Raw genomic sequence first — 23,816 nt, 5'->3', positions numbered from 1 at the left:
TAAGCAGGGTTGCCAACTGTCCAGAAATTTCTAGACAGTCCGTAAAAATAAGGTGACATTTTTGCTGTGTCCGTGAAAAAAATAGATGTGTCCGTAATTTTTCTTTTGAGGTTGATGGCACTTGTCTACATTATTGTGGTGGTAATTATCATCATTTTACAGCTCACAGTAAATGCTGGTAATGAGTTCCTATCAGTATATGGAGCCATAGATATGTATTACTTCTAATCTTTATCATTCATTATGGTTTTCCTATTTGTCAGTAAAAAAAATGTTGGCAGTCCGCAATTTTAGGATAAGTTGTCCAGAAAAAAGAAAAATTCTGGTTGGCGACCCTGATCCTAAGTACTGTGCCTCTCACTGAGGAAACTCTCGGCTGGTATGGCTGTGGAAATATGGCGGTGACCAACAGCCAGGCTCCTGTTGATGAAAAAGACGTGTCTGTGCAGAACTGTGAAAAACCTTTTGACATGTCATAGTGACATATCAAAGGTTGTTATTGTTGGGGGGGGGGGGGGTGTTGAGACCCCCACCGATCACTGGAATGAGGAGAGGGAAGCGCTCAAAGAGTGCAGTCTCCTCGCTGGAGAAGTTGGGCTCAAAAGAAAGTCTATGGACCTTTCTTGGTTCTATCCACTACAACAGGGGTCAGCAACCTTCAGAACTCCAGCTGTGGTGAAACTACGACTCCCGGCATGCGCAATTGCTTGGCTGTCCTCAGAACTCCCAAAGAATTGACTGAAGCATGCTGGGAGTTGTAGTTTCACAACAGCTGCAGTGACGGAGGTTGCACTACAGGAAGCAGAGAGAGAGAGCAATATGTGAGCATTTCTCACTCCACGTTCTAGCCAACCATGGGGACCTCAGATCCCCACTGATCAAAACCTTTGACATGTCTGTATGACATACCAAAAACGTTTTGTCAGAGTTCAGTGACACTTTAAAGGGGTTGTCCCACCTCACACACTGGTAACACATCACCAGGATATGTCACCTCTAGGACCTGCACCTATCTCTAGAACTGGGCCCCGAAAGTGAACGAGAGTGCGGCATGCCCTTCATTCACTTCTATCAGGGTTCCAAAAATAGCCAAGCAAGAACGCTCAGATATTTTCGTACGTCCCATAGAAATGAGTGTAGGGTGCACCGCGCAAGCACAGCCACCACTTAATTCACTTCAAAGGGACTGCTGGAAGTAGCTCAGCCAGTGCTCATCTATTTTCAGAACTCCCGCAGAAATGAATGGAGGGAGGACGCACATGTGCGGTGCAGTCTCATTCACTTTAGGGACTGTTCTAGAGATACACGTAAATGTGGTTTCCAGAGGTAGGACCCACAGGATAGATCGTCAATATCTGATTGGTGGGGGTCTGAGCTGCAGTAACCCAGTATGACCACCCTTCGAATAGAGCTTTGCTTCGGACTTTGTTCAAAATGGTAGTTCTAGCACAGGGAAGAGCTGACTGGTGGGGTCCCAGGTGTCAGACCCCCGCAGATTGGATATTGATGATCTATCCTGAGGATAGGTCATCAATACAAGGAGCCTGGAGAACTCCTTTGAAGGGTTTATTAAACAGAAATCCCATTTAAAATTATGTTTTTTAATCATATATCAGCAACCTATATGTCAACAATCCTTCTGCTTTACACTCCATGTATTCTACTTACTGCCTGGCTCTTTAACCTCCTATTTGTTTGGACTTTTAGCATGGCAATCAGCCTCGCTTACATCACTTAATCAGTCAGACCATTCACTCCAACCAGATGGGGCCCACCTGTAGGGACTCAATTTGAGTATCACACATTACACTGATCAGTGCACCACTCTTCTGTGGGCTCTTCTACTAGGCCTATATAGAAAACAATAGAGCTGTCAATCATCCCAACTCTACACCTACTATTATCATGAGGATTACCATTTAGATAACATCTTCCCATCAGACCAGTGGTAAACTGACAATAAATTACCTATCTACGGTATATAGAAGTTCTTATAATTTGTGCTGACAGAAGGATAATATATTGTGTAGATTTTTGAATGGCACAGTACTGCCGAAATGAAAAAGAAAAACAGCCAAAAATTTGAAAATGTTTTTGTGTGTTCTATGAATATTGCGTATACACAAAATACCCCTTTTTGATGGAAGTGTCCCTTTAACTATATGGTAAAAAAAGGGAGAAAGACCATATTAAACTCTAGGATCCCTACCTATTGACAGCCATACTACAGTCGCAGACTGTGAACAGTTCATTTTATTGAAGTCTATGGTAATTACAGTCAATCGACCTGTTCTCCAAGTAGGGTGGGATCCATATCTATTAGACATTCGTGATATAACCTGTGGATATGCCACGCATGTCTGAGATGGAACAATCCCTCTAGACCTTCTGGTATTCTAACAAACTGCTATACTCCGTTTCATATTACATAAGTAGAAACAATCTTCCCATGCTTCACATCATCTCCACCGCCGTGCACAGAAGCTCAATCATTTTCCAGTTATTTAAACACAAAATACGGCTGCAAGCTAATTTGGTCTAATTTAGTAAAATAATGCAGACGAGATCTGGAGGATTTCTAGTTTACTGCACATTCTCAGCATCTGGTACAATCACTTTTACCGGCTCATGGTTCAGGTCAAGAACATGAAGGTCAAGGACTGCAGAGCCAATGGAAAATAACCTACAATGTAAACTCCAGACTGGTCATCAATAGTAAAAGCCCGGACAACCCCTTTAAGTATATTAGTGTAGACAGAATGAGGAAAATCTGATTCATTATATTTAATGAAAATTACATACAAATTAGTGATAACAGATGATCTGAACCTACTTATGATAGCAGTGCTCATTTATGTCTAATGGATGTCATGAAGGCACATGAAAACTAGGTGAGATCCAGTAGTTAAAAGGGTTTTCCAAGATTTTGGCACCTGGGACCCATGCCGATCAGCTGTTTGGTGCTCCTGTTTTTTTGCAGCTTACCAAGCACAGCACCGTACGTTGTATAGCGGTTGTTCTTGGTATTGCAGCTCATCCGCATTCACTTGAAAAGGACTGGGCTTCTCCTAGGCCACATGTTCAAGGAATGTGTTGTCACTGGCCTAGGAAAAGCTGAGAGAAGGCTGCAGAGCTCACAGGAGCACCACTGCCTTCTCAAACAGCTGATCGGCGGGGGTTCAAGTGAATGGCGCTTAGCCGCGCCCAGGCCAGTCAATACTAGTCGTGACGTCACTGAGCCAGCGGTAAACAGTGAGAAGGCTGCGACGCTGCTATAGCGCCACTGCCTTCTCAAACACCTGATCGGCGAGGGTCCCGGGTGTTGGACCCCCGCCGATCAGAAGCTGATGATCTATCCAGAGGATAGATCATCAGTTTAAACAATCTGCAGAACCCCTTTAACAGTATTTAATTTACAACTGAAGAATGCTGGATAAGGAGGTGACTAGCCATGGGTATAGCTATAGGAGGTGCAGAAGTAGTAGTTGCATCTAGGCCCTGGTACCTAAGACAGTCCAAAGGCCCCTCAATCAGGAGACACCAGTATTATATATTATAAATGGCCGATGGCAGGCGAGGGACTTGGCTACAAATTTTGCATTTGTACTCAGGGGCTGCAAGTTACGCCCCTGCAAATGGTCTGAACTATGTAACGTTAAAGAATGTCAGGCCAGCATTGTACAGGTAAGTGAAAACGTATGTGACACTAGCAAAAATTTCATGATGGAGGAAAACAAAAAAAAGTCATTGTATACAGCACAATAATGTCATTACTAATACTAAAACTAAAAGTTTGGCAGATGAAGAAGAAGTGGGTTTGTCAAACAGCATGGTTCATTGTGTTATCAAAGAACGCAAAGGCTGCATTATCCTTATTCAAAGAATTATTATCATGCAGGATCAAAGGGTTAAATGACTAATTGAGCTCTGCTACATTGGTAATTGCCACTTCAAATGAAAATGGTTGAATAAAAATCCCGCTAGTAGACTCATGGCTCATATCGGCTTCTAGAACAAAAGATGTCTGTTCTAACGTAATAGATGTGACTGAGTAATCTGCATAGAACCGTGTGCCTAGACTGATCAATGGTACCCGTGGCTGGCCGCTGTAGGCCGCTGCACTACGTAAGTGCGATGTCCATTATTAGCGCACCTCCTATAAGCCCTCTGAAGTGAAATGTCATCAGTGGTCAGGTTTGCAGTACATATGAATTTTAATGTCCCCCTTATGACCCCCACCCCCTCATTCTATGAAATCCAATCTAGACCACCAGTGATCTCCTATGGTTTGCAGGTGTCTTGAGGCTTTAATACATTTCATAAAATGCAGCTATGAGAAAAATGTCCAATTGAAAAAAGAAAAAGCCTCCTAGAGAGCGGCTGATTGTGGAAGTGAAATGCCAGGAAATGCCACTCATTTACATCATTGTATGACTACATTATACATGGTATGTTTGAGCCCACCGGAGTGGCTCTCTGCTATGGCTCATAGAGAGGCGTTCTGATTTGTGCTGCCCCTAAGGCCTCATTGGACCCATTTGGATCTAAATAGAATAGGCCAATCAACTTAGCTGAAACGCATCTGAATTGAAATTCAGGAAATTTACTTATCACTAATACCCATGCATACCATCCCAACAGAGGCCACAAGAGCACTCTTTTGTCCACCAGTGGGTGAATCTAGGCCCATAGATAGATTTGAGGTATGTGCTGGGAACCTTTACTGCAACATGCTGCAAACAAACCCTGCAAACGAAATGTGAATGTAGCCAAAGACTTCTTTTTATGCTGAACATGAACCTTATGTCTACCTTCCAAGAGTTGAGTTCCCATTTGCAGGCACCACCTGACTTGTCCAGGAACACCTACAAACACTCCCAGAAACTCTGTGTAAGCCACAGCCCTTCCGAGATCCCTTTCATGGACTAATCCCACCAAACACGGGGCTGTTAAGAGATATGAATATGTGATGGATATTAAGCACACAAAAGGAAGAGGATACCAACCTTCAGTCAGCTGATCCATGGAAATGATCTTCCTGATTCCGTCCACTGTGTAGATAGTTCTCACTCCCTGGGGTAGATTCACATTATCAGAAAGAGTTCTGGTCAAATCAGCCAGGAGAGCCTCAAAAGATCGGTATCGATCAGGGGAAATGGCATAGACAATCCCTTTAAAATATCGGTCACCATTTCGATAGAATCTGACTTTCTTGGCCTTCTTCTCTGAACTCAGGGTCTGCAGAGTACGGGTTCGGTAAAAGCTGCAGTGGGCACTATGAGTTGGACTTGGTAGTCCATTGGCTCGAGAACTTCTGCTGTACCTTTGCGCTTTATCGCGCTCATCGAAATGTTCAAGCTCCATGTCTCTCCCCAAGGACATTGTAGAGAGTCTACAAAGGAAAAAAAATATGTTATTTACCGTAGGACTCGAAGCTCCTCTGCACATGAATAGTGGTGATTGTCATATAATTGCTCGAAAACACATTACGTGGGCTGCAAGAAAAAAACGACTCTCTCATTAACACTGCTACTATTTTAGTAGCATTGTATAGCTAAGCCGGCTTTTGTTACATTCATATATATTTGTTAGAGGACCATTAAGGGCTCGGTTTCCCATTTAGAAATAATGGAACTGAACATGAGCGCCTACTTCTTCAGTGGTTATTAAAATGGAGACAAACACTATAAAAGCAACAACAAATAAATCAACCATTATTCCTCCATACGATGCCTGGCATCTCAGCAAATAACTGTGGGTCTATTAGAACAACAGGCGGCTAACAAGGGGTTGTCCAACTTATAAGAAAACCTCCCCGATGCCCCTTAATGTGATAAAATAATAAAAGAAGATATACCCACCACTTACTCCCCTGCCGTTTCCAGCACTGCAGCTCCAGTTCTCAACGTCTATGTTTATAAGCTGTGTCAGTGATGTAGGGGACGTGACCTCTACAGCCAGTTCCTGGGGCCACTACAAGCATGCATTAACCCCCCCGTATCTGAGCTAGGTATCACACAGCGCATCAATTTTGACCTGATAGTTCCTTTTAGCTGAACTTTTCAACCCATTCAACCTCACAAAGTGGTTTAGCAGGAAAGGGACATGACTTTATCAGGTAAAGGGGTCATGGCTTAAGATGCAATAATTTGCAACCAAAATTTTGGTGAAAGGTACGCCAAACAGTAGGTGGTATAAGCTTAGCCAAAAGTGTCAAGCCAGGCACCAACTTTTCTTCCATTACGAGACACTCTGGGTGATAAACTGGGATCCGGCAACAATATTTATTTTGCCTTTGTGTGGAGCTCCCCACACATATTAGTGTGTTGGGGGGTGAACCCTTCACCCCTGTTCTTGGCAGGTTCAGCCAACAAAAGACTAACATGTATGGCCAGCTTTAGGCTGTCTAGTCTACATTTATATTGTCTATATTTTATAGAGAATTAGTAAAAATGCCCCAATATCTCCTCCCCCATGGTCTTGAAAGTGGCCAAAGCATGACAAAGATTACAAAGATTTAACTTTGCGAAATGAATAGGCTTGGAGCTTTGTATGCCGTTACTCTATGTACATCTCAGGTGTCCATAAGTGCTCTTCAAAGCCGCCAATGCTTGATAAAGGAGTCATGACCATACGGTATATGCCTTAAGCTACTTTCACACATGTGCTAAGGTATCCAGCAGTTTGTTCTGGCACAGGTACAGCCTCCCAGAGTTCATCGTCTGGCATAGTAGCATGGTACTGATGCACCACCAGATCCCATTGAGTATAATGGGACCCGGCGGGGATCCAGCTGGTTACTGTCATGAGTGCCAGGATCCGGCTAGACAAAAACTGTGCTATTATAGTCAATGGGGTCTGGCGGTGTACAGGCCCTATGCGACTATGCCAGATACGATTAACTCTGGCAGGCTGTTCCTCTGCCGGAAGAGCTTGCTTAATACCATAACGCATATGTGAAACTAGCCTTATCTATATCTGCTACTCATGGGTACAAAATATGGTGTAGGGCTAGCTGACATTGTCTTTGAACTGCACTGCAAGAACTCACCGAATTATCTGCGGCCAAGCTGTGTTATCTGACAAATTCAGCACTGATATAAACTGATCCCTGTAACATCAATATACTTACAGTATAATATTAAAATATTCCAACTACTTCAAATTTTTTTTTTTTTATAAACTGTTTTTTTTTTTGAGTTTACAATTTTTTGAAAATGCTTACATACAACAAAAGGGAAAAGGAAAGACAAAGAACATTTTGTCATCATCCATGCCTGTTTTGGCACGTGTAAGACATGCTAATCACATAGACAGGTCATCTGGTCGGGTTAGCATTTACAGCATAGCTGAAATTGACACAACAGCATACGTCAACGCCTGACCCTGACAAGTCCATTAAGTAGTGAGCCCATACAGTCCGCCAATGAACAACAAATAATTTCCTATGATAGTTACATGTTGCGTGGGCACTAAGTGCATACCGTCGCATCATTGCAAACCGTTAGAAAAGAAGCAAGAAAAATAAAAGTAAGAATCAAAACAAAAGCTGCTCAGGATTTTCGGGATCCCCCCCCCCCCCCCCTCGGCCTCAGGTAGTCGAACTGGCTCGTCTCCCATCAACACCTGTTCCAGATACAAGGTAGTCACCGAAAAGCACTCATGTATAGCCTTGCATACATGCAATGGTAGTATGCTAATAAAACTTTCCCACACCTGGAAAAAGTGTTTTACTTTTTTGTCTTTTTGGTGCGAGGCCTCAACCCAGTCCATACGCATAATGTATAAGAGCTTCTCCAGGAATAGTTTGAAAGGGGGGGGGGGGGGGAGGAAGTGTGGGTTGTAGCCAAACTTGCAAAATTGCCTTGGTGCCTGCCGCTGCCACAAAATGTAGCAGTTTCCAGCACCCTGGGGTACAATTATATTTATCTGTGTCCAAGTAGCCAAATAAAGCCCATAGGGGATCAGGTGGGGTAAAATTAGTCAAGTGAATGTTAGTCAAATAAGACCTGTGGCTAATTTGTAAGACCATCTCTACATAACGTGCCGTGGGTAAAGGCTTATGAGAGAGTTCAAGTGCCCTAAGTATCACAGATGGGGTAGCCTGTGGCACCTCAGTCTTCCACTTCGTCATAGAGACTGTGGACGTAGTGTAATCAAGAGGTATATGTAGGAACCTATAGTTAGCCGAGATTTGTTTTTTCCCTTCAATAGGGCTCGAGTACCATTTCTTCAAGTACGGGCTTCACTCTGTATCTGGCATGGCTGAAATAACCTTAGTAACATAGCTCTGTGCCTGTAGATAGGGGAAAAAGGGGAAAGCTACATTTGGGTATTCTTTCTGTAGTTCATGGATTGGTTTCACCGATTTAGTTTGTGCATCTATAAGTTTACCTATGTTAGTGATACCTTGCGCTTGCCAGCGGGTAAAGATTGGGTGCGAGGACCCATTCTAAAAGCAGGGGTTCGATACCAGTGGTAATTGCGTTGAGTATGATGGATGCATCTTGCACAGACTCCTTGACTTGCACCATGCTCGCCATGTCATCATAAGGAGAGGGTTGTCTTTCACCGATTGGGGAAGATTCCCATGTGGGGTGTGTAGTAGGTTTGATAGTGCTATATTTGGTGTAAAGGATTGGTCTATAGCAGTGATGGCTCACCTTGGCACTCCAGCTGTGGTGAAACTACGACTCCCAGCATGCTCCATTTATTTCTACAGAGTTCTGAGAGCAGCCAAGCAAGGGGGGCATCTTGGGAGTTGTAGTTTTACCACAACTGGAGTGCCAAGGTTAGCCATCACTGGTCTATAGGCACTGAGGTGTATCGCAATGAGGAATGTAGCCAATCCCGCACTACTCTCATCAAGGCTGCGATATTGTATAGTTTAATATCAGGGAAGTTTAGGCCCCCGTTCAGTTTGGGCTGTTGCAATATGTGCCAGGCTATCCTGGGGCGTCTCCCATTCCATACAAAGGTCCTGTATAGGTAGTTTATTCGCTTTTCATCTTTAGGTCTAAGGTAAATAGGCAACATTTGAAGCATGTATAATAACTTAGGGAATTCAGTCATTTTAAGAAGATTTATTCTTCCCACATATGAGAGTAGACTCTAGGGAGGAAATATAGGGTCTCACATTGTAGTTATATAATTGAGATGTTTTTTTTTGGGATGCAGATCCCTAAGTATATTATGGCCCTTTCCTTCCATGCAAACGGATAAGCCCTAGTCCAAGTTGGTCGCCAGGGCCCGCTCAAAAGTAACGCCTCCGTTTTGTCCAGATTGATGGTGTATCCCGATAAGGGGCCAACATCCTGGAGTTCAGCTAACAGCTTTCCAAGCGACTCCTTAGGATCAGAGATCATCAGCCGGACATCGTCCGCAAACGCTGCTGCCCTTATACTTCAATATTTTAAAGTGTAACTGTCATTCTTTTTTTTTTTTTTGTGTAGGGGCAGTGATACTGACCATTTTTGTAATATACTTTAATTGCTGAAATTGTACATTTCTATTAGAAAAATAGCTGTAAAGTGGCTCATTTTGTGCATTAGCAGCGCTCCCCATCTTCTATTTACTAAAGTGTGCTGCTGCCTTTAAACACACACACACACACACATATCTATATATATATGTACAGTATATACACATACCATAGTCCTATACTACAGCTCGGTAGTGAGGGCTCACTGCTTGCAGTTATTCATGTATCTGCCGTCTTGTTACACATGGCTCCCGGCATACAGGCTTATGCAGGTACAATACAGAGATAGCAGTCAGCCAGGCAGTGAGGGCAGCAGCATGTCTCCACACTTCAGTAAATAGAAGACGAGGAGAGCCGATGCATAAAATGGGCCACTTTAGAGCTACAGTGGGATGCAAAAGTTTGGGCAACCTTGTTAATCGTCATGATTTTCCTGTATAAATCGGTTGTTTCGATAAAAAATGTCAGTTAAATATATCATATAGGAGACACACACAGTGATATTTGAGAAGTGAAATGAAGTTTATTGGATTTACAGAAAGTGTGCTATAATTATTTAAACAAAATTAGGCAGGTGCATAAATTTGGGCACTGTTGTCATTTTATTGATTCCAAAACCTTTAGAACTAAATATTGGAACTCAAATTGGCTTGGTAAGCTCAGTGACCCCTGACCTACATACACAGGTGAATCCAATTATGAGAAGAGTATTTAAGGGGGTCAATTTGTAAGTTTCCCTCCTCTTTTAATTTTCTCTGAAGAGTAGCAACATGGGGGTCTCAAAACAACTCTCAAATGACCTGAAGACAAAGATTGTTCACCATCATGGTTTAGGGGAAGGATACAGAAAGCTGTCTCAGAGATTTCAGCTGTCTGTTTCCACAGGGGAGTTATGCATGGAGGAAAAAGAACACAGCATTCCAAGAAAAACACCTGCTACCTACAGTAAAATATGGTGGTGGTTCCATCATGCTGTGGGGCTGTGTGGCCAGTGCAGGGACTGGGAATCTTGTCAAAGTTGAGGGACGCATGGATTCCACTCAGTATCAGCAGATTCTGGAGACCAATGTCCAGGAATCAGTGACAAAGCTGAAGCTGCGCCTGGGGCTGGATCTTTCAACAAGACAACGACCCTAAACACTGCTCAAAATCAACTAAGGCATTTATGCAGAGGAACAAGTACAACGTTCTAGAATGGCCATCTCAGTCCCCAGACCTGAATATAATTGAAAATCTGTGGTGTGACTTAAAGAGAGCTGTCCATGCTCGGAAGCCATCAAACCTGAATAAACTAAAGATGTTTTGTAAAGAGGAATGGTCGAAAATACCTTCAACTAGAATCCAGACTCTCATTGGAACCTACAGGAAGCGTTTAGAGGCAGTAATTTCTGAAAAAGGAGGATCTACTAAATATTGATTTCATTTCTTTTTTTGTGGTGCCCAAATTTATGCACCTGCCTATTTTTGTTTAAACAATTATAGCACACTTTCTGTAAATCCAATAAACTTCATTTCACTTCTCAAATATCACTGTGTGTGTCTCCTATATGATATATTTAACTGACATTTTTTATTGTAACAACCAACGATTTATACAGGAAAATCATGACGATTAACAAGGTTGCCCAAACTTTCGCATCCCACTGTATTTTTCTAATAGAAATGTACGATTTCAGTTACACTTTAAACTTCGCTTTTTGCTATTTTACCATTTAGGATAGCCGCATGCCTATGAGATGCCATGTCTAAGACCTGCTCTCTGTTCGATATTATGGTGGGTTCACACCACATCTATCAATTTCCATTGTTCCGCTCTGTTGAAAATATCGGAAGTGCCGGGTCCAGCTCATAGCTGAATCAAGTGGCACAGAACAGACTGACTATAATGGGTTGTGTTCCGGAGTCCACTGTCTCAGCGTGCAGGCAGGACGATTGTCTGCTGTTTTTGATGGAATCTGCAACAGAGGTGCCGAACAGAGCCTTGGTGATGTGAGATGTCTATGCCATGAAAAAGTTCACCCTTTCTGACCCACAAATATCAAATATGCAACTGTAGATTGGCTGTCCCATTACATGGATGAATGGGGACTCCAAAAGATCACGAGAATGGGGCCGGTGTTCCCTTAATTGAATGGAGCAGTGGACACACGTGTGCTGCTGCTCCACAGCATAGAGCTGAATATGTGAATGTCCCGTAGAGCATTCACGTACGAATGTCCACTGCTCTAGTCAAATGAGGGAACACAGCAGTCGGACCCCCTCTAATCATAAACTTATCCCCTATCCTGTGGATAGGAGATACCTGTACATTGTTGCAATGAAACAGCCCCTTTTCATTGAAAACCAGGTCCTTGTAATTATTACATACTGTGCACTGACTGGTTGGCTTAGGCCCCCTGCAGACGAGCGTTCCTCCCGCAGCGAGTCCACATCGCAGCACCTGGCCTGACCTCCCAGCACTGACGGGATTCACATAGCATTATATAGATTTATGATGCTATATAACCCTTACAGTTCTGGAATGTATTGGATAACACTGACAGCATTATGTATCCAATACATTCCAGAACTGTAAGGGTTACATAGCATCATAAATCAATATAAAATGCTATGTGACCCCCGGCAGTGCTGGGAGGTCAGGCCGGGTGCTGCGATGTGGACTCGCTGCGGGAGGAACGCTCGTCTGCAAGGGGCCTTAGTCTTCTGTCCTGTCACCGAGGCTAAACACATATAATACATGTAGATTGAAAGTGCCAATTTTGGCCAATGATCATTTAAAATGATATCCAAATGATCGTTCACAAATCCCAATGGTCTGTTCTTTGTACAAAATGTGATATCAGGCAGGATTTTCTTGGTTGTTGTCAGCTGAGAATGCAGGCGTGTGATCGGCTGAACATATTTGATCATTTGCCTCTTTGTGTGCGATTGCCTCGCTTAGGGTCCTTTCACACGGGCCACCGATCATGTGAATTGTCGCTTAATCATTCGTATGTACACAATAATTCTTCGGTGTGAATGCGTGCAATGAATGAGCGACACTCAGTAAATCAATCATTTATCATCCATTGTATTGATCGAGGAGGGCCGTAAATCATGGTTTGTCGTTATGTAATCTCTCTGTGTAAACTTCAGTCGTTATATTTGGCCGTAACTACCAGTAAGGAATGGTTGGCAAAGGAACCACCCTGTTTTTCCCCTCCTGGTAGGAGTGGGCTGGTCCTGCTTCCTGCCAGGAGGGGAATTGGGAGGAAGGAAGCAAACTTACTGAGCTCTTTCTCCTAAAGAGATTCTCCAGTGAGCCGCTACATCAGCATTTACAGTGAGGTGAGGGACTACGGCTAAGGCTACTTTCACACTGGCGTTTCTGGGTGCGCTTGTGAGATCCGTTTCAGGGCTCTCACAAGCGTCCCAAAACGGATCAGTTTAGCCCCAATGCATTCTGAATGGATAAGGATCCGCTCAGAATGCATCAGTTTGCCTCCATTCAGCCTCCATTCTGCTCTGTAGGCAGACACCAAAACGCTGCTTGCAGCGTTTTGGTGTCCGCCTGACGATGCGGAGCCAAACGGATCCGTCCTGACTTACAATGTAAGTCAATGGGGACGGATCTCTTTTCACTGACACAATATGGTGCAATTGAAAATGGATCCGCCTCCCACTGACTTTCAGTGTAAGTCAAAACAGGATCCGTTTGCATTATCATGAACAAAAAAAACATAAATATAGTCTATTTTTTCTTTGTTCACGGTAATGCAAACGGATCCGTTCTGAACCGATACCAGAGGGATCCGCACCTAACGCAGGTGTGAGAGTAGCCTAAGCCACCCATCACCAGATTACCACTAAGCCAGTCCTACATAGTGCTAAACTGCAACCACTCAAACTGCCTCCATATTCCTTACTGGTGCCAGAGAAGATTGCACTTAAAGGGAATCTGTCTCCTGGTTTGAGCATATTAAGGTGTTACTACTGCAACTGCCATTTACAATAAAATACCTTATTTCTTGATGTAGTCTTCATTTTTTGTTTTATGGTTCCATTAGCAATAAAATCCACTTTTTATGTTATGCAAATGAGTATCAAGGTGCCCAGAGGGGCGTTATTATCCTGATCTGGAGCCCAGTGACTCCCCCGTACAGTGCCCAGCCCACCTTTCTTTAGAGCCCAAGCACGCCTCTTCCAGCATAAGTAACTGCCCACACCCGAACTCTGCGCCTGCGTGAGATTTCACATAGGGGAGGGGGGCGGTGACAAAGAGTTTGGGTGTGAGCAGTTACTTATGCTAACATTTGCATAACATAAAAAGTTGATTTTATAGCTAATGAAACCATGAAACAAAAAATGAAGACTACAGCAAGAAATAAGGTATTTTGTTGTACATGGCAGTAGTAACACCATAATATGCTCAAACCAGGTGACCTAACCAGGGCCTAGGTTCCGGTGTATGAGTATTTCCACCTTTAGGGTCTACTCATACTGACAGGAGCCAGGGAGAAGTCGGGGGATTCCTAGGAGGTCACCATCCCTCTCCCTTCGCTTTGAGGTCTAGACTCCGGTCTATTCCTTTTGTGTGTCATTTGGTGTTATCCAGTGGCGTAGCTAGAAATGACTGGGCCCCACAGCAAATTTTTGAATGGGGCCCCTCTACCCCAGTCATTTTTTCACAACCCCTTCCTTTCATGCTGCCCCCATTCCTGTGGCTAATAAAGATCGCTCTCTCAGACCAGGCCCGGCAGCTGTTCCACCCGTTTCTTACACTTTCTATACTGTCACTGTATATAATTTCATTGTGTAATACTGTTGAGGGGGCCCTGACAAAATCTTTTACTCCTCCTCTTCCTGGATGGGCCCCTTCTGAGTCAGGGCCCCAAAGCAGCCGCTTCCCCGATAGTAACGCCCCTGGTGTTATCCCCTCCCCATTACCAGTGACAGCCGGTAGGTGTTCAGTAACTGCTGGAACAATAGAGTGCAGAGAGTGGCTATTGATCAGGGAGAAATGTAGGCGACTAAGATCTCCATTTTACCTGCACATAGTCCACCGGCTGCATGCCATCCTGCCTGTCCTCGAGCTGCTGCGCCAAGGCCTGGGTGATGATGTTGGTCAGGTAAACAATTCTCTCCCCATTGCCCAGGCTTGACGGTGGTTGGACAGGCAGGATCGGTTACATAAAGGATGCAGTTGCCAACCATACTCAGAAAGTAAAGAGATCCAAGTCTCCTACACTTCAACTTACCTCCAGCCACTCCTGGGCGGGCAGTGCAGCTAGTGCCATAGTCCATCATAATAAATCAAAATGTACAAACTGTAGAGGGTGGTTTTAACTGTGAAACAGTCCCCTTGTGTATGTACTGTACCTGGTGGAAATGGGTTTATCACATATTCAATATGAAACAGGCCACTCTTGGCCATGGACTGTGTCTAGTATTACAGTTTAGCCCCATTTAAGTGAAAGACAACCCCTTTAAATCTAGGCATCTTGGTATGTATACTGGCATGATATGAGATTCCCACACATGACTGTGATTTACTGATTATTATTAATTTTGCACCTAGTGAAGATCAGCCATACCCTATAGACGAAACCAAACTGTAACTGCAAATTAAATCTAAAAATGTCTTCTTTTCAAGCTTCTCTTTGGATTTCTGACAGGAGTGTGGGCAGACGTTCATGCCTGATTTTGTACGCCTGGATGTAATTTAGGAGAGGTGGAAAATAGAAGTAGTTTGAGGGCCTCCCAGCTGCTTGTGTACAGCCATCAGACGTCTTGTCTATTGTTCCTTGTACAATGGAGGTGTCCGCGGCTGATATCTGTCCATATTGTGTAAGGGACCAGTGAAATGGAGCTCATTTGGCCTTCATAGCCAAATCTGTAGCAAAACAACTGAGTGCCAGGAGTCAGGTCTACGGCCACACAGTCAGGTTTCCTGGTGCAGTTTTTTAAGCCAAAATCAGCAGTGGCTCATAAAAGGAGAGAAAATATAAATGACAGATACATACAACTTCATTCCTGGTTTTGGCTTCCAAAACTGCATCCAGAAACCTGATCATGTGGCCGTACCCTCAAGGCTAGTCCAATTAGGGTATATTCACACATGGTGGACTGATTGCTGAATTTTTGTGACTGTGACATTCATCTGAATCTGCAGATATCCATACATATGCTACAAATATTTCTGCTATAAATCTGCCGTGCGGGAATATACCCTGACAGCCATATAAAAGACACGGAAAATCCCTTTAAATGTCGCATGCCATTCTTTAAGATTAATTCGTGCCCAAAAACAGTATGTGAACCTTATAACCTTAGCCATCCTGAATTGTTCCAAAGTACTATTGTGGATATGCTACAGCCACCTTGAACGTACCTATTGGTGCCACCTCCCAGATAATCTGGTATGGTTGACTAGAGGTTAGAACAAAGCACTGTATAGAGGATATGCAAGGTCTCCTGTCCTCCGCTGGTCCTCCAGGAACTGATGTCACATCCATTGAGAGGTCAGGTCACAACACCTTAGTAGGCAATCCTGGTACAGCCCCGTGATGTCATGTTCAAGGCCTGTGCCATGATTAGCTACCGTATTGGTATGATGTAACATTTCTATGGATGTAACACTGCTACATGGAGGACTGGGAGGAGAAGAAACAGAAGGCTGTGATGGTGTGAACAGTCTTGTTCAAGAATATTTGAAAGAATTTTATTTCCCGACAAACAGCACAGTAAAAAGAAGTCTGCCTGGATCTCAGAAAAACCCTTTTAAAGGGGTTTTCCTGTATTACAATATCCATGACCTATCCTCCGCGTACGTCATCCATATCTGACCGGTGTGGTCTGATGCCTGGCACCCCCACCACAGTTGTTTGAAGAAGCACTCCGATGAGCAGAGCGGCCTCCTCACAGTGTACCAAGCACAGGACATTGTATAGCGGCTGTGCCTGATATTGCAGCTGAGGCCCATTTACTCAAATGGGCCAGATCTGCGCCCAGGCCACATGACCGATGAACATGATAGTCCCTGGCCTAGGAAGAGGCAGCAGCACTCAGTGGAGCACCAAGGGCTCTTCAAACAGCTACTGGTGTGGGGGTCAGGATTCGTATCCCCACCAATCGGAGGAAAGGCCATCAATATTAAACTCACAGAAAATCCCTTTAAGTTTGTCTTCCCTCTATCCATATGGACTGATTGATGTTTTCATATATCAGAACAGGAAGAGCTGTCAACCACTGTGTGTGGGAGCGAAGAAGAAGCACTCACAGGCTTTCTCTATGAGCGCTGGCAGAAGTTATACAGCTTTTAACATGGAAATAAATATAAACTCAGCATATCCCCCTCTATCCTACATATACTGCCCTCAGAAAGGGACCATAGGGGACCTGACAGATCTTCTTTAATGGAGCCATCTATCAACAGACAATACCGGCACCTGCTCATTGACAATAATTTGCAAGACAACGGCCGGGAATATGACATTTTCGGCAACTTTGCAGGCTGAAGCACTCTAAACACCAACCAAAGGGAGAGTTCCCAACAATGACTTCACAAGACAAGCTGAATTTTTAGGAATGCCCTAATGTATTCCCTTAAAATGCTGCTTTATTTTAAATAATGCCTTATCAAGACGGAGTTTAAAAGCAAAATTCTAAGATTGATTTTAGTGATCTTAAAAATGTGTAGAAACGTCTAATAGCAGATAATGGTTCCTATGGCTGAACGTAGATATTCCTCATATAGATGTAATTACTATGCTTTCCATTCAGGCCAGGCCATTCATTATAAGATGTGACAATGCGTTGACTACATGGTTAAATTGAGTTGGAAAAGACTGTCTTCAATGGTCAAGAGGCCTGTGCATTGTCAATGTGACCCCGGAGCCATCTGTCAGTACACAATGCCCTATTCCTCTTGACTTCTCCCTCTGAATGGACATTGTCTTTATTGGGGCTAACATCTGTGCATCCTGCACATGTGCCATTGACTGGTTTTATCGCTCTGCTGTTTATCCCTTTCTTATGGACATCAGACATTGGAGATAGCCGCTCATTTAATATTTCAGATATGCTTCTCTGATCCCTAGTCAGGTGGCTCAGCTTACCGTTATGTGGGTTTTATGCTATATATTCTAATATATGTACATACTATTATTACACATCTAATAATGTACCTTTTATGTATCTCTACATACACAGCAAAATATTTGATATTTATGATTTAACTGATACATTATAACAGAGGAGCGTAACTTTAACATTGGCAGATGCTATATGGATCTTCTCTGGGGCTATGGCTAATTCACAGAACTGTTTTTATGGCCAGGTGGTATACTGGTCTACAAGGAGGGCGTCCGCACACTCACCCTGTAACTAATGAAGAGCTCAATTCAACTTTTATCTGCATAGACAAACAGAGTCGAAAAATAAAAGGCAGCATGCATCTATGGCGAAAATTCCCCATCAAAGTCAATGGAGACATTTTTTATAGTTGCATCTGTTATACGATGAAGAAAAAACATCTGCTTTAAATCCTTACAAAGTCTGGACAGTGGAGGATTGTATTTGGGTATATATATATCTACACTCACCTAAAGAATTATTAGGAACACCTGTTCTATTTCTCATTAATGCAATTATCTAGTCAACCAATCACATGGCAGTTGCTTCAATGCATGTAGGGTTGTGGTCCTGGTCAAGACAATCTCCTGAACTCCAAACTGAATTTCAGAATGGGAAAGAAAGGTGGGCTACAACAGCAGAAGACCCCACCGGGTACCACTCATCTCCACTACAAATAGGAAAAAGAGGCTACAATTTGCACGAGCTCACCAAAATTGGACTGTTGAAGACTGGAAAAATGTTGCCTGGTCTGATGAGTCTCGATTTCTGTTGAGAAATTCAAATGGTAGAGTCCGAATTTGGCGTAAACGGAATGAGAACATGTATCCATCATGCCTTGTTACCACTGTGCAGGCTGGTGGTGGTGGTGTAATGGTGTGGGGGATGTTTTCTGGGCACACTTTAGGCCCCTTAGTGCCAATTGGCCATCGTTTAAATGCCATGGGCTACCTAAACATTGTTTCTGACCATGTCCATCCCTTCATGATCACCATGTACCCATCCTCTGATGGCTACTTCCAGCAGGATAATGCACCATGTCACAAAGTTCGAATCATTTCAAATTGGTTTCTTGAACATGACAATGAGTTCACTGTACTAAAATGGCCCCCACAGTCACCAGATCTCAACCCAATAGAGCATCTTTGGGATGTGGTGGAACGGGAGCTTCGTGTCCTGGATGTGCATCCCTCAAATCTCCATCAACTGCAAGATGCTATCCTATCAATATGGGCCAACATTTCTAAAGAATGCTATCAGCACCTTGATGAATCAATGCCACGTAGAATTAAGGCAGTTCTGGAGGCAAAAGGGGGTCCAACACCGTATTAGTATGGTGTTCCTAATAATTCTTTAGGTGAGTGTATATTGCACACATATAAAACCCGTTCGGAATACCGATCTAATATGGACGAAGGAGGAGTTAAAAATATGCCCGTTTTTATGTTCTGCCCGTGCACTCAGACTATACATTGTGGTGTGGCACACAGCTGAACCACTACACAGGGGCATAGATATTGGGGTGTAGAAGTAGCAGTGACCAGGCCTTGATGACGTAGGAGGCTCACAAACCAGTATTAGAAATGGTGCATGGTAGACGGGGGCCCTGTTGCAGATTTTCCGTTGAGGACCAGCAGCTTTCAGTTATAACTCTATTACTCCCCTATTTATTTCTTTAAAAGGGTTTTTCTGGGACTTCTATACTGATCTTTCCTCCGGACAGGACATCAGTATCTGATCAGTAGGGATCTGACATCCAGCACCGCCACCGATCAGCTGTTTGAAGAGGTTGTGGTGCTCTAGTGAGAGCTGTGGCCTCATCACGGCATACCAAGCACAGAGCTGTACACTGCATAGTGGCTGTGCTTGGTATTGCAGTAAAAGCCCTTTCCCTTGACCGTCACTAGCCATGACCAGAGAACGTGACGTCACTGGGCTAGGAACAGGTGGCAGCAGTCACCGGGGCACCACAGCCTCTTCATACAGCTGATCATTATGGGTGCCACCACTGATTAGGTACTGATGACCTATCCTGAGGATGTGCTATCAAGAAATGAATCCCAGAAAACCCCTCTAAGAACTATTATTTGCTTTTAAAAAAAAAATGAAAAATAGTATTATAAAATGCCATGAAGAAGAAATATATAGGATACTCTACGGTCTGTAAAGATCAGCAAAACATGCAAAATTCAATGACATTTTTCACATTCACATTTATACAGTAAATGTATATCTGTTTTCTGTGGTTATGCTGCTACAAAAAAGTAGCAGTAAAAAAAACTGTAAAAATACAGACAACCTGTCTATATGACCATGTGGATGTCATAGAAGGGGGGCTCCCATTTGGGACTACCCTCTATTAACTAAAATGGCGAACCATTGCAAACAGCCAAACCCAGCCCGTTCTTTTAATACTGTACATTCATTTGATTTGCGGGCATGTAATACAACATTTCTCCTGCAGGAGTCACTGCTAGGGCTTTTCTGGTGATAACAGCTGATTGGTGGTGGCTTCCTGTTGGTGCAGGGGCGAACTAAAAGTGGCCCCAGAAAAAATACTAAATTGATGGAAGGCGGGGCCAACAATACCATAGTCCATCACAAAATACTGCCCCTAGCAGCACAAAAAACAGCCCCAAAAACTTCCACTGGCCGGCCATGAGGAGGGCTCAGGCGCCCCCCTGGGAAATTTCCATGCAAGGTCTATGGCCAATCCACCCGTGTTGGTGTATAGTATTTTGGTTCTATTCACCTATCCCACACAGCCAACCCAATCTTTCTTAAACTGTGAGGTAGGTCTCACCAGTGAAGTGCCACCAGTTGTTGGTGAGGCAGGCACAGATGGGGAATCAGTTTTGAATGAAGTGATCATAAGCTTCTCTGACGTCTGACATGGCTCTTTTTGTAGTTATTTTAATGTTCTACTGATTTCAATATATAAATAAATAAAGAATTTGAGATGACTGTTAAAACTCATGCTTAACAAAACCAAGAATCCTGATGAAGACCTCTGTATGAGGCTGAAACACCTTATGTGAATAAAGAATACAGTTCTTTGCAGCTCTTGTAACCTGATGCCATGTTTCTTAGGTCCACATATCGCAGCACTCCAAGTCAGAGGTTTTTTCTTGGTATTATTGGATATCAGAAGAAACCTCCAGGTCGATGTCCGCTGTCAACTTTGGAAGCTAGCCGCTGTGGTCACCTCAAGAGCAACTGTCCACAAGCTAAATATTAAGTTGTGACAGTACACAGGCACAGCTCAAATAGGTGAGCATTGCTTTTACTGTCTGTATTATTCCATCATAACGATATTACCCTAGAAGAGTGCCATCCAAAAATGCTGTCATGAAGTACAACCATTGGCCTGGCACAGGCGTCACCATGTTCTGGCTGCTAAGGCCCCATTTAAAGACGACGAGAAACCGTGGACTAACCTGTAACACAGACATGTCCAAACTGCGGCCCTCCACCTGTTGCAAAACTTCAACTCCCAGCATGCCCTAATAGCTGTAAGCTATCCAGGCATGCTGGGAGTTGTAGTTTTGAAACAGCTGGAGGGCCACAGTTTGGACATGCCTGCTGTAACATAATATCGAAGCCCGATAGAACCATAGTCAGGGTAGGGTCCTAGTGAGTCGCCACCAGAAGACATGGCCATGATACAGCCAAAAAGTGCACTGATGTGCATGTTGGTGCGGTTTTTTAAGTTGTTACAAATTGATTACTGATGGGTTGCTGCTTGATAAAAGCCACATGGTTTTGCAGGTTTATTTGCAAAATCGCCCAGCCATTATCATTCAACAATCTATTAACAATTAATTTAAAAGACATCTGTCAGCAGATTTGTACCTATGACACTGGCTGACCTGTTACATGTGCGCTTGGCAGCTGAAGGCATCTGTGTTGGTCCCATGTTCATATGAGCCCGCATTGCTGAGAAAAGTGATGTTTCATTATATGTAAATGAGCCACTAGGAGCAACGGGGGCGTTGTCATTACACCTAGAGGCTCTGCTCTCTTTGCACTTTGATTAAATTGAGGAGAAGTCAGGGCCAGGTGTGTTGTTTTCACTGCCTGGCCCTGTGCAGAGGAAGCAGCAGTTGCAGAAAGAGCAGAGCCTCTAAGTGTAATGACAACGCCCCCGTTGCTCCTAGAGGTTCATTTTTCTCAGTAATGCGGGCACATATGAACATGGGACCAACACAGACGCCTTCAGCTGCCAAGCGCACATGTAACAGGTCAGCCAGTGTCATAGGGACAAATCTGCTGACAGATGCCCTTTAAAAACGATGTGTTTTTGTGACATCACACTCATGGTTTCCATACGTCGCCCTGATGAGGGTTATCAAGTCTTTACAGCTGTCTTTAGGTTTTTATCTGTACTGTAAAGGTAATAAAGAAACTTTTTATAGATCTCTTCTTGTTTCCTAGTATATGTACCATCCCCTTGATTTTGCGGCTATGTGATGGTGGTGAAAACCTCTCCAGGTTTATGCAGGCCTTCCTGTGTTATCTCTAGAAAGGAATCAAACCGCCATACGTCCTATTGTCTCCTATTTAATGCTAGAAGATTCCTAGAGGAATACATCACATGGAATCAGGATAACCCACACGCTACAACAAATTATCATTTACGTCGACGGGATGATAACATCTGTGTCTTTAACAAACAGACATCAGAAGCTGCTTTACATGTAAATATGAGCCCCACACAGAAAGGTAATCTTATGCCACACACGTACCATGCTGGCGCCAGATGTACATGACTTATTGTCGTCAACAACCAGTATGAATATCCCTGCTTCACGTTAACCTGGGTTATTGAAATAAATGATCGGTGTAGTAGTCCCCTTACTACAAAGCTGTGTACATGGTGGTATATACATATATGGTATGTTCAAAGTGCATGAAGTCCATGTGGATTTGGTCTCACATTCCACACTGTCAAATATGGGCCCCATTGTGTGCAACGGGAATCTGGCTCGCTGCAATAAACAGCTTCTGCGTGGAAAATGCTGTGAATTAGCTGCATGAGGATTTGCCCCATAAATGTGACTAATCTGCATGTACGCCAGTTCTTTTACTGCAAACTGTGCCAAAATTCTGGTGCATTTTCAATAGTAAGGAATAAACCGCAGCGGGCTCCAGTAACTAATTAGGACCACATTATTTAGTCTGTTTGTATTGTTAATGGCCGCGCAGTATTGCGGGTGCCGCACGATCATTAACAATGCAGACCAACAAAACAGTGCAATTCGAACTAGTAAGGCCTCATGCACACGACCGTTCTGTTTTTTGTGGAACGGATCGGGCGGCCCATTGTAGAAATGCCTATTCTTGTCCGCAAAATGGACAAGAATAGGACATGTTATCTTTTTTTTGCGATGCTACGTAAATGGAGCGTGACGGCTGTAGTTATTTCCTCTAAGGGCTCATGCACACGACCGTATGTATTTTGAGGTCCGCAAAACATGGATCCACAAAAAAAAATGGATGACATCTGCGTGACGTCTGTGTTGCATCCGTTTATTTTGCGGATCCATTGTAACAATGCCTGTCCTTGTCCCAAGAATAGGACATATTTTTGGGCGGTATGGGCATGCTGACATACGGAAACGTAATGCACACGGAGTCATTTCATTTTTTTTTAAAGCCCCACTGAAATGAATGGTTTTGTGTACGGACGTGTAAAAAAAACGGAAACGGAAGAAAAATACGTTCGTGTGCATGGCCCTAAAAGTTTACATTGTACAAAGACCTTTACACATGTAAAGTCACAGCCTCCCGAATGTGGACTATGTATTGGATTGCTGGAGATGCCCAGCTGTCCTGGTGACACTGAAGGTGGCCTAATCTACTAATCTCTGGCACATATGTGCAGCCACTTATTAGCTGCCCTTGGCGAACCTCCTGCAGGTGGCAAAAGAGGGATGCCCTGTGGCTGACACTGATAGGCACTCTTACAGGGCAATGAGGCCGATACTGTGGCTGGTGCTGGTATGGGGTCGCCGTGATTGGCACTGTTGTGGAAGCACTGCGGCTGTGACAAGTCATCTAGGCACTAGTACATGGGTATGCACTGGTAGGTGGGTAGGACTGGTAGGTGGGTATGCACTGGTAGGTGGGTATATCTAAACTTCATTCTAATAGAGATCTCTTGAGAAGACACCATGAGAACTGAGCAACATTTTGGATACATTCGGAGCTATCCTTTAATTAT

At 43.6% G+C, this 23,816-nt stretch overlaps 1 protein-coding gene across 3 annotated transcripts in view; it reads right to left on the bottom strand.

Annotated features, from left to right (window-relative positions):
- The window catches only part of DCLK1 (doublecortin like kinase 1), a 354,970-nt gene that overhangs the window by 307,752 nt on the left and 23,402 nt on the right, over positions 1 to 23,816 (bottom strand). For all 3 annotated transcript variants that reach the window (XM_044286573.1, XM_044286571.1, XM_044286572.1), the window contains exon 2: positions 5,007 to 5,392. In XM_044286573.1, coding sequence (XP_044142508.1) covers positions 5,007 to 5,382 — 376 coding nt within the window. In that variant the 5' untranslated portion in view covers positions 5,383 to 5,392. The remainder of the gene's footprint in view (positions 1 to 5,006; positions 5,393 to 23,816) is intronic.

The sequence above is a fragment of the Bufo gargarizans genome, chromosome 3 (genome assembly GCF_014858855.1).
Source record: "Bufo gargarizans isolate SCDJY-AF-19 chromosome 3, ASM1485885v1, whole genome shotgun sequence".
Classification (NCBI taxonomy): Eukaryota; Metazoa; Chordata; class Amphibia; order Anura; family Bufonidae; genus Bufo; species Bufo gargarizans.
The sequence above is the reverse complement of the archived record's forward strand: the minus strand, read 5'-3'. Positions and strand labels throughout refer to the sequence as shown.